This window comes from Taurulus bubalis (assembly GCF_910589615.1).
Source record: "Taurulus bubalis genome assembly, chromosome: 20".
NCBI lineage: Eukaryota > Metazoa > Chordata > Actinopteri > Perciformes > Cottidae > Taurulus > Taurulus bubalis.
In genome coordinates this window covers 17,436,176-17,448,675 of record NC_136608.1, presented here as the reverse complement: position 1 = coordinate 17,448,675, position 12,500 = coordinate 17,436,176, and the positions used below count along the sequence as shown (strand labels likewise).

General features: G+C 40.2%; 2 protein-coding genes across 2 annotated transcripts in view; one reads left to right on the top strand and one right to left on the bottom strand.

Annotated features, from left to right (window-relative positions):
• Positions 1–969: 969 nt before the first annotated feature.
• cwf19l1 (CWF19 like cell cycle control factor 1) lies at positions 970–9,277 on the bottom strand (the record flags this gene model as incomplete). Its single annotated transcript, XM_079236132.1, has 14 exons — positions 970–1,435; positions 1,641–1,738; positions 1,866–1,985; positions 2,264–2,473; positions 2,547–2,626; positions 3,475–3,640; positions 3,988–4,125; positions 4,395–4,479; positions 4,776–4,891; positions 6,865–7,079; positions 7,155–7,256; positions 8,219–8,303; positions 8,394–8,478; positions 9,255–9,277. 14 exons carry the CDS (start codon positions 9,275–9,277, stop codon positions 1,291–1,293), a joined length of 1,668 nt encoding a protein of 555 aa, XP_079092258.1. The 3' UTR covers positions 970–1,290.
• A 2,573-nt stretch (positions 9,278–11,850) lies between these two features.
• Positions 11,851–12,500, top strand: part of dmtf1 (cyclin D binding myb-like transcription factor 1) — a gene marked incomplete at its 5' end in the record, with an annotated part of 6,864 nt that continues 6,214 nt past the window's right edge. Inside the window, 2 exons of the mRNA XM_079236187.1 lie at positions 11,851–11,959; positions 12,286–12,381. Coding sequence (XP_079092313.1) covers positions 11,851–11,959; positions 12,286–12,381 — 205 coding nt within the window. The remainder of the gene's footprint in view (positions 11,960–12,285; positions 12,382–12,500) is intronic.

The following is a 12,500-nucleotide window of genomic DNA, read 5'->3' as shown; positions in this document are numbered from 1 at the left end:
AGCAGCCAGCAGAGCTGCAGGCTGAGCCTCATGAACGTGGAAAGAAGCTTAAAGAAAATCATAATCTGATCACAGATCAGAGGCGGCTTCCTGTGTGGGCAGAGGATCTCCATCATCATCATCATCATCATCATCAACGAAGCCGCAGAGCAGATCCTCAGACACAGAACACAGAGCGCTGGTGGACCGGACGGTTTGATGAAGACCACGCGATGAAGACCACGTGAAGGACGAAGGAGATGAGTCCACATGGTGAGTCGGTTCAAAAGGTTCAAAAGAGTCTGAACAGTTCAGAGGTCAGCACTTAATTGTTTCATAAACCACAAGGGAGGAGAGTGTTTGATCTGAAAAATAAAGATTATAACAAAAACTTGTGAGGAATTGTGTTGACAGCAGCGCCCCCTAGTGGCCAACTGAGCATCCTGCAACTGGCACTTATATGAAGAGTTTTCTCCGTTTAGGAATTTGAAGGTAGAGGAAGAAGTACTCCGATATTTTACAAATTAAAAATAAAATTACTAATACCACACTGAAAATATTTCACTAAAAGTACTAAGTATATAAAAGTATTATCAGCAAGTAAAATGTTTATATTATTATTATATATTATCAATGTATATTATACAGGGAATTATTAAATGTCAATATATATATATATTATACATATATATATATATTATACATATATATATATATTATACATATATATAAATAATGACATATATAATGTTGCTATTACAGCAATATTATATATAATTGTAGTTGTCATTTTTTGTTTATAAGTATAATAAAGTGGCGACAAAAACAAACGCAGCGGTTTCTGAGCCACACGGTAATAATAAATAACATGAAACAAGAAACCCAAAATAAGAGTTTAATTGTAGTTCTTTTACAAAATACAAACTTAATGTATTCATCCACACATTGTCAGATAATCAGCCAATCACAGCACAGTGGGCGGGGCTAGACGGAACACTCTTGGGGAGTAGAAAATAATAACAACAACAAGGCGTTAAAAACAAAGCTGCAGCTGGTTAGCTTAGCTTAGCATAATGACTGAGCGGGTGGAAACGGCACAATACAACATGTGAGGCTAGCTGTTTCCACCCGCTTCCAGTCATTATGCTAAGCTACGCTAACCGGCTACAGCTGCACATTCACCATACAGAAACGAGAGCGCTGTCGACCTTCTGCTCAATCTCCATCTTCCACCGGGAGAAAGTGACACGAGCCATGATATGAAAGGAGGCGATTCTGTAGAGTGTGTGTGTGTGTGTGTGTGTGTGTGTGTTAGTCTTCCCAGGCGAAGTCATACGGCTGGAAGTCGTCTCTCAGCTGTTTGCAGCTGTCCTCCTCCTCCTCCCGGCTCTGTTTACACTCCCTCCAGTCAGCTCGAGTCGGGATGTTCAGCAGCGCCTCGCTGGCCAGGACCTCCCTACACACACACACACACGCACGCACACGCACACACACACACACACACACACACACACACACGCACACGCTGATTTCTAACCTTCTCCTGGAATGTTAATCACGTCCAACCGGAGTTTAAGACAATTATATTCACATTTATTTGTCTCCTATTTTCTTTATACACCATTTTAAATTATTCTTTTTATATTGACAGACGGCTTTACCTTCCGAACTGCAGAGGGAAGTGTTTCTGGATGCGATAGTAGAGCTTCTCCCCAGAGTCCAGCTCCACGTAGAAGTACGGTGTCCCAGGAGGAGCAATCTGAACCACCAGTTAAAAACATTAAAAACACTCAGGCCTCGTCTACATGAACGCTTATAGTGTGTGTCTGTACCTGTGTGTGTGTGTGTGTGTGTGTGTGTGTGTGTGTGTGTGTGTGTGTGCACACCTGTTTGAGGTCGGTGTGTTCAGGGATCTCCATCATCTCCATCTGCTGCTCCTGAGCCTGGACCATGAACGCCTCCTTGATGTCCTCTGTGGTGCAGCGGGCCAGCGGCACCGGGACGACCTGACAGGGTGGACAAAATAATAGAAACACCTCCAGCGTGCGGCCATACATTCAAACAACCTACACACTCAAAAGGATGCCACCGTATGTGTGTATATATATATATATATATATATATATATATATATATATATATATATATATATGTTTTTTTTTTAATATATCTATATTGTTTTTGTTTCTAAAAAAAATATTATTAAGAAATAAATATATATATATATATATATATATATATATATATTTAAATAGACATATATGAAGCAGCCGGTGTGTCCTACCTGCAGCTGCAGGTGCTGGCTCCGGTAGTTCCTCTCGAACAGGACGCAGCGCTCCCCTCTGCTCTTGTAGAAGCTCTTCAGGGCCGACTTGTACTTGTCCATCTCCTGCAGCACCTCGGGGCTCAGCTCCACCACGGACTGGTAGTGTCCGATGGGGAGGATCAGCATGTGCTGCGGCGTCAGGCTGCCTTTGGCCAGAGCCAGGTAACACTGAGGACAGAGGGGCGTCTCACTCTCCTCTCCTCATACAATCATTCTATGAATATGAAGAGGTCTGGCTCACATGTGTCCCGATGCTGATGACCAGGTGCTTCTCCACCTGAGGACTGGCCAGACAGAACCAGCAGGGACCGGTCGGCTGAGCTGCACAGAGAATAAAGAGAGGTCAGGTGTGTAGTGTGGCTCTTTTAAAGGAATCCTTAAACTGCTTCAAAGCTCAAGAGAAGTGACTGAAGGAGAAATGATCTTTCTCTATACAAGCACACGTTCATATTAATGCAGTCATGAAGCCCTGAGCGGAACATGAGGAGATGAAATAGCTTTTCTCTGCTGTGTTTATGACTTTAAAAACTGGTGCAAAGATCAATTTTCCAAGTTCCTTATTTCTTTAAAATATTTAATACACCTTAAATAAAAAAAGAAGCCGATGTTGCATGTAAATTTAAACGCGCCTGGAAGTAAACACACATTTAAACCCATTTAGAACAGCAGCTGAGTGGCGCTCCCTCGTGTGGCCACAAAGAGCATTACAACAACAAACACTGGAAAATGAACAAAATAAATAGAAATAAGCTGCAGAAACGTGATGGCGTTTATCGCCTGGCCGAGGTTTATAAAGCCGGACTCTATGGAAGCCCATCAGCGCCAACACTGCCACGTCCCCGTATTTATTTTGCCTTTATTTTGATACTGAAGGAAACCAAAAAACAAGAAGATTCTCAAGCAGCTTCTGCAGTCATGAGAACTTCTTCTTCTTCTGTGGTTTATAAGCAGGTTTTATGGATGTTCATTGCATTGGACATCAGAGAGGAAAATATACCTTTAAGTAACTAAAAGTCATAAACACAGCAGGAAAAAAATAATTTAGAAAACGCATCACTATAATATTATTGTACGGTCCTCTCTTGGTTCCATAAGCAGTATTCCTCGTGTATTTCCTCTTGTACTCGTGTACTTCCTCCTGTGAGGACGCGCTGGGCGGCTGGACTCACGGGGCCGGCGGGGCAGCTTGTTTTGCGCGTCGGGACGTCCCTCTCCGTCACGCGGCGGCGGCTCTCGTCCTCGCCCGTCTTCGTCCGAGTGTCTCTTCCGGCCGCGGCCTCGAAACCCCGCCCCCTGCTTCTGACTCAGGTCGAAGAAGAACTGGCTGGCCGGCTCCTGAGAGAGACGATGACAACACATCGCACGGCCTCGTTTACCCCTTTAAGACCCGGAGAGCGTTATTATGAAGCCTCTAATAGAACTAGAGAAACCTTTAGGGGAGGAGGGTCCAAACAAAGAGGGACAGATTTGATAATGTGAAGATAGGAATAGTCCCTTCTGACGTCTTTCAACCATAAAAGGAACATGCAAATAATACACAATTACACTATAAGCCACTCTAAAAACACGTTTCTGCCTTTCATTCATATCTGGAGAGTCAGATAAAAACCCTTTTACATCTGTAATGATGACCGTCCACCTGGTCCACACACACTCTCCCACACACACACACACACACACACCTGCTCCGTGGTGCTGAAGCCCGTCTTCAGCTTGTCTTTGGAGCGCCTGTACGGGTTCTCCGTCACGTCCTGCGGCTGCTTCACCAAGTCTGACTGATCCATGGTCTTCATGGGGACGATGCTGAAGGCGTACAGGTACTGCAGCAGACAGACAGGCAGAGAGGAAGAGAGAGAGAGACAGGAAGAGAGACAGACAGATCAGGATGTGATGGTGACACTTCTTGCATGGTGGAGGTTCTAGTTGGACTCGCACAGTTTTATTATCGTCATTTCTAGTTATTTTTACAGGTTTTATGGATGTTTATTCCATTGGACATCAGAGCTGTTTGGGAAGTGTAAGTCACACTGAAAAGTGTGTGTGTGTGTGTGTGTGTGTGTGTGTATCTGAGTTAACACGACACACACACCTTCTTCTTGGCCGGGTTGCTGACGGCTGCCAGAGCGATGAAGCGGCTGACGTGCTGAGCGTTTTCCTGGAGAATCACATGATTCCTGAAGCACAAGAACAGACCTGTTATAACATACGTGTTATTACAGACGTGTTACTGTTATTACAGACGTGTTATTATTATTACAGACGTGTTATTGTTATTACAGACGTGTTTTTTTTGCAAGATTATTTTTATTACAAATTCACCAGATCAAAATTCTGAATTTTTCCGAGAACAAAATATTTGTGAGAAAACAAAGTCACAAATTCACAAGAAATAAATTCACAAATTCATGAGAAGATTCTGTAACAATAGAAGGAATATGAAGCTGAGCAGAACGAGCCCCGCCCACCTCACCTGTAGGGCAGTCGTTCATAGTGAGCGCCCTCTAGCGCCGCAAAGTGGTACCGCGGCTTCAGATGGTCGGCGAGGTTGGCGACGGAGTCGCTCCCACAAAACTTTGTGTTCACTTCCTGTAACACAACACTTTGTGTTCACTTCCTGTAACACAACACTTTGTGTTCACTTCCTGTAACACAACACTTTGTGTTCACTTCCTGTGACATGAGACAACCATATATATATATATATATAGATATATATATATATCTATATATATATATATCTATATATATATATATATATATATCTATATATATATATATAGATATATATATATCTATATATATATATCTATATATATATATATAGATATATATATAGATATATATATCTATATATATATATATAGATATATATATAGATATATATAGATATATATATATATATATATATATATATATATATATAGATAGAGAGAGAGAGAGAGAGAGAGAGAAAGATAAATACATGTATAATGAAATAGAAGAAAAAGGAAAGAAAATAGAAAGAAAAAAAATGCTAAAAAAAATTATATATATATGAAAAAAAATAATAAATAAAAAAATGTTCATGAATTTTTTTTATTAAATTAAAAATGAACATACATACATACATACATACATACATACATACATACATACACACACAGGACTGTCTCAGAAAATTTGAATATTGTGATAAAGTTCTTTATTTTCTGCAATGCAATTAAAAACAAAAATGTCATGCATTCTGGATTCATTACAAATCAACTGAAATATTGCAAGCCTTTTATTGTTTTAATATTGCTGATTATGGCTTACAGCTTAAGAAAACTCAAAAATCCTATCTCAAAAAATTAGAATATTTCCTCAGACCAAGTAAAAAAAGAAGATTTATAACAGCAAAACAAAATCAAACATTTGAAAATGTCCATTAATGCACTCAGTACTTGGTTGGGAATCCTTTTGCACGGATTACTGCATCAATGCGGCAATCAGTCTGTGGCATTGCTGAGGTTGTATGGATGCCCAGGAGGCTTCAATAGCGGCCGTTAGCTCATTTGCATTGTTGGGTCTGGTGTCTTTCAGCTTCTTCTTCACAATACCCCACACATCTCTATGGGGTTCAGGTCAGGGGAATTGGCAGGCCAATCGAGGACAGTAACGCCATGGTCAGTACACCAGTTACTGGTGGCTTTGGCACTGTGGGCAGGTGCCAGATCATGCTGGAAAATGAAATCCTCATCTCCATAGAGCTTTTCTGCAGACGGAAGCATGTAGTGCTCTAAAATCTCTTGGTGCACAGCTGCATTTACTCTGGACTTGATGAAACTCAGTGGACCAACACCAGCAGCTGACATGGCACCCAAACCATCACTGACTGGGAACTTCACACTGGATTTCAAGCAACTTGGATTTTGCTCTGTGAACAGCTTGCTCTTTGAGAAATGTCTTTTTGTGTCTTACCCTCCTGATGGAGGGTGTCAATGATGGTCCTCTGGACAGATTCAGATCAGCAGTCTTCCCCATACTTGTGATTTAGTTTACTGGACCAAGCGGAGTGTTTTTCAAGGCTCAGGAAACCCTTGCAGGTGTTTCGACTTAATTAGACGATTCAAGTGATTAGTTGAATACCCTACTAGTATACTTTTTCATGATATTCTAATTTTTTGAGATAGGATTTTTGAGTTTTCTTAAGCTGTAAGCCATAATCAGCAATATTAAAACAATAAAAGGCTTGCAATATTTCAGTTGATTTGCAATGAATCCAGAATGCATGACATTTTTTTTATATATATATATATATATATATATACATATATATATATATATATATATATATAAAATAATTATAATAAAATAAATAAAAATATCATTATTTAAAAGAAATGTAAGAAATATATTTAAAATGTTATTCAAAAATTAAAATACAAAATTGCCGAGGTAGTATATTTGTTTAAAACAAATATTGTAATTGTTTCTTATATATATAAAAAACAAATGTAAAAAAGAAAAAGAAAATTCCGGGGTAGAAACGCTTTCTGTTCCAGAGGATTCCCGTCTTAACGCAGCAGAGCGTGACTCACCGGCGGGTTCCCGTACTGCCACACCCCGCGGGGCCACTGGGACGTCAGCAGCACGTCGACGCCTCTGAACTTGGATCCGCCGGTCAGCGGCTCCACGAGGGCCGACAGGTCTTTGGGCGTGAAGCAGTGAGCCGGCGCCGGCTCCTGCAGCGCCTCGCGCCCGCTGACGTAGGCGATCTGCAGCCCGGACACGCCGGTGAACACGCCGCGCCGACCTGCCAATCAAACAAGAGGAGTGTGACGGGCGCCCACAAAGCAGAAGCCCCTCCCCCTGCGCTTCAGAGGCGTACCCAGATACGTGATGTTGTCGGCCAGCTCGCAGCCGTCGGCGCTCGGGAAACTCTTCGCCGTCTGCTGGGTCGCCGCTCCGAGGATGTACGTGTGGACGGGAGCTGAGGAGGGACAAGTGGTTTCACCATCGGCCAATCAGAGAGGAGAATCCTCTTTTTCACGCTTTCAATCACGATACATTATTCCTAAAATAAACAAAATCTGTTTGGTAGTTATGTGATTTAAGATAAAGGGGAAAAGGTAAATGAAGGATGCTTTAAAATAACCAAAGTGATTGTGTTGTCTTCTGCGAGCTCAACTGGTTGTGCAGTCTGACAGCAGCGGGAAGGAAGGACTAGTGGTACCTCTCCTTCACACACCTTATATATATATATATATATATATATATATATATATATATATATATATATATATATATATATATATATATATATATATATATATATATAAAAAATTAAATTATGCTTTTTTGCATAGAGTTGCAGCTGTGTTTTACATTCAGAGACGTAATATTGACATTCTTTCACCTCTTTATAACGTAAAAGGCGACAACAACTTATAAAAAACTAATTTGTTCCAACCAAAAAGCACAAAAATGTTTTAATTAAAAGTGCAGCGCGAGTAAAAAACAAGCCGCTACAGCTGAAGCCAGGTGTGACAAATGGTTCCCCAGGTGTTCCCCATATGTTCCCCAGGTGTCCCCAGGTGTTCCCCAGGTGTCCCCAGATGTTCCCCATATGTTCCCCATATGTTCCCCATATGTTCCCCATATGTTCCCCAGGTGTCCCCAGGTGTCCCCAGGTGTTCCCCATATGTTCCCCATATGTTCCCTATATGTTCCCTATATGTTCCCCAGGTGTTCCCCATATGTTCCCCATATGTTCCCCAGGTGTCCCCAGGTGTTCCCATGTGTTCCCATGTGTTCCCCGGTGTTCCCCATATGTCCCCAGGTGTTCCCCGGTGTTCCCCGGTGTTCCCCATATGTCCCCAGGTGTTCCCAGGTGTTCCCCGGTGTTCCCCATATGTCCCCAGGTGTTCCCCATGTGTCCCCAGGTGTTCGTACCTTTCTTGGCTCCAGTCTTGTACTGCTGCCACTCGGCCTCGGCCTCCGGCGTCGTCCCAAAAAACTCCCCGACACAAAGCAGCAGCTGAGGGGAAATGAAACATAATCAAACTTCAGAATTAGAGTCGCTAGGTTTCTGCAACTTAAACAAATAAATAATAATTAAATCTCATACATCGAACGGGCCGGTCTTCTTCTGGATGGTCTGCACTCTGGTGAACAGGGCGGTGAGCCGGCCTTCAACGTCTCCACACGCCAAGCTGCAGATACACACACACACACACACACACACACACACACACACACACACAACAGACAGACGACAGACAGACACACACACACACACGGCAGACACAACACACACAGCAGACACACGCAGACACACACACAGCAGACACACACACGACACACACACACACAAACAGCAGACACACACACACACACACACACACACAGACACACACACACACACACACACACACACACACACACACACACACACACACACACAAACAGCAGACACAAACAGCAGACACACACACACACACATTTAAATTCGACACACATTACAAGACTGACACGAGCCCTTTGCGTCCGTCACATTTGAACCAGGTAAAGGACCCGGATGTGACTGTCAGGAGTTCAGAGCCGAACTGTCCGCTCCCCACTGAGTGAGTGATTTACGTCTCCACGTCACGTGTTATGTGTCTAACGTGTGGACGAGGAACGAAACCTTAAATAATATCAACTTTGAACGAGGTTCGGCGCATTTCTTGTTTAAAAACAATTTCACCCACTGACTGTTTTTTGTTTTTTCATCACGACCTGAACGCGTTAATAAACATTTACCTCGTCCACCAGATCCGGAGAATTATTACGCTATTAGCTATATTACTGTATATTTTACAGGACATTTACATGTGACAGACACCCTGTCGCGTTGAGTTAAGATGAAATAATAAACACATTAAAACGACAAGTATCCTAAAATATAATAATATAATAATATTAATGTCTTTTGTAAAGTCAAACTTACACTCTCACTGGTTGTTCCGACATGTTTGGGCGAAATATTTGCTGCTAGAGTTCAGTTGTGTGATTTGGATTTTTGCAGCTTGAACGTTTGGTTCGTCGCTAAAAAGGGTCCGGTCCGAAACAAACAGCGGGACTGATCTTTATTTAACAAATCACACGTCGTTTACGTTCAACTGGAGTTGCAGGATGTTTGCTTTTTTAATTTCCGAATATTTTTAATTTTGATGTACATTTTTTTATATTTACTGCACGTAAATTCAGGCAATCACAAAAAAAAAAGAAAAAAAAAGGAAAGCGGTTACCCGGAGGGGTTTTCGAGCGGAGACGTGGGTTGCCAGGTTTGACTCTTACACGTACATTTAATTGCAAATAATTACACACTTACTCAAGGTCCACTTACTGTCTTATTGAAGAGCTTTCACATGAGCTTTTTATATTAGTAAGAATATATCCCAGAAGTTTTAGTTCTTACACACATGTCTTACATTGTTTTAAGGATGTTCTAGTATATTTCTCAGATGTATCCAAGGTGAATGCTGTGATTAACAAAATACATTTCTCCATTGTTTGGTGGTTTAGATTATATTAATCTCTAAATACAAAAAAAAGCAGTCACAATTTTCTAAAGCCCTAATGTGTTGCTTTATTAAAACTAATTACAATTATATAATTATATTATATTCGATAATATAATATATAATAAGTATAATTATATTCGATAATTTTACTATAATATAACAATTATATTTGTATATATATATATATATATATATTTTTTATTTATTTAATTGGAATATAATATACAATTAATTATTACTATTATTACTACTATTATATTATTGTATACATTTTCTGTTGATAAAGTAATACATTACTGTTCTGTGATGTAAAAGAAACAATTATAAAATGAAAGTTAAACTACTGATTGAATAAAAGTGATTATAAATCATTTATTTTTATTTTGTTGTATATATATGTAAATAACATTAAATAACACAAAATAACTAAAATAAATAAACATAAAAAATATTGTAAAAAAAATAATGCAAGAAATCATAAGAGATAAAATGTAAATAAAAATTTGCCAAGGTAGTATATATATATATATATATATATATATATATATATATATATATATATATATATATATATTCGTATTTATACACACACACACACATATTATTATATTATATTATATACATATACATATTATTATTATTATTATTATTATTATTATTATTATTATATTATGTTTAATATATCTATATATATTAAACATGCAGTATACGTACGAACCTCTAGTTTTACGGATTATCACCTCAACTGGCAACCCCGCGGCCCTCGGACGATCCTCCATCCTGGCACTTACCTTCATCCTGGTAACTCGCAAGTCCCCGGACCGAAAACAGGAAGTAAGTAACCAAATCAAACGTAAAACCCGCTTTCTGTTTGGTCGCGGGCCGCCGGGGAGCGCGCGTGGAGCTCACCTCGCCGGGGAAGGAGCGCGAGCCCCACAGCAGCGTCCTAAACCCTCACGGACGCCATAAGCTGCACCTTGTCGACTAACATGGCGCCGGATAGTAACGTTAATATAGCGACGTTTCAGCTGCGCGTGCATTTAAACTACTCCTGTGGTGCTTTTGGGGACGATTACGTCACGTGAAGTCGTGCGTGCATTTCTGCTCTAAATCCCATGTCTTTGTCCTGCAGCGTTTCTAATGGGACCTTTAGCCACACTCCATGTACACACACACATTATACATCTTCGTGCTGGTTATGGGTCAACACGTGACTCCTCTGGTCTCATCTTGATATTAAACATATTTACAGTGACTGTGCCTGCACTTCGGCGTCCATACTGTCCAACAAGCACGCGACGTTTTAACACATTTTGCCCAAATATCACCGGCTGTGCTCCAATATTCAGTTCCACTGCAAAACAGTGGAGGGCGCTAGAGAGCAGCTCAAGATAAATATGCATTTATATTGACATAATATCAGATTTGAGGATCACTTCTCACCCGAGTGAGATAATTATCGGATTATTATGCAATGTGGCTTTAAATTAATACATTTCTGAAGGAAGTTTGGTGTGAATTTAAGCAAGAATTAACAAATAATAAACATTTGTATTTATTATTCTGTTCTTCCTGTCATGATATTATAGAGTTAGCTTTACTTTGAGGTGTTTCTGTTCTTCCTTTGGTCTTTGGTCTTTAACAGGATATATATATATATATATATATATATATATATATATATATATATATATATATATATATATATATATATATATAGAAGCACAAAGTATTAGCCAAAGTATGATAATGATCTACTATTTTCTCTATGCATGTGCATATACACACATTTTGTGTATATATATATATATAAACTAAAATAAACGTTATATTTTTTCCTTAAATTCAATTAAAGCAACATAAATGCCATTCAATTGATTAAATGTCCCATTTTCTGAAATGTATCTTGCTCATTTCTATAAATATCATCAAACAATTAATGTAGAGTTTGTATTAATGTATGTTTTATTCATAAGTACACCTGTAAGATCCGTTGTGTTGTTCCTCTCCAGCTGGACGATGAGCTCCGCAGCAGAGGACGACGAGGCGGCGACGCTGGAAACCGTCAAGTCCGTCACTCTCACTCAAGACAGCGACGGGAGCCTCATCCTGCACTGCCCCGCCCACGGTGAGACCTCCAATATGCATCTATTACCTCCAATATGCATCTATTACCTCCAATATGCATCTATTACCTCCAACAATATGCATCTATTACCTCCAACAATATGCATCTATTACCTCCAACAATATGCATCTATTACCTCCAACAATATGCATCTATTACCTCCAATATGCATCTATTACCTCCAATATGCATCTATTACCTCCAATATGCATCTATTACCTCCAACAATATGCATCTATTACCTCCAACAATATGCATCTATTACCTCCAACAATATGCATCTATTACCTCCAATATGCATCTATTGTGTGTGTGTGTGTGTGCAGACGAGGACTCGGAGCCCCTCCAGAAGAAGCTCCGCCTCTCCCCTGAGGAGCTGGACGACTCGGACACACCCCGGTTCTCCGTGGTCACCTTACCGAGTGAGGCGCTCTCTTTGGCATGACGTCATCAGCCATGATGTCATCAGGCTGACGAGCTAACGAGTGATGTCATCAGGCTGACTCTAAACGAGCTAACGAGTGATGTCATCAGGCTGACT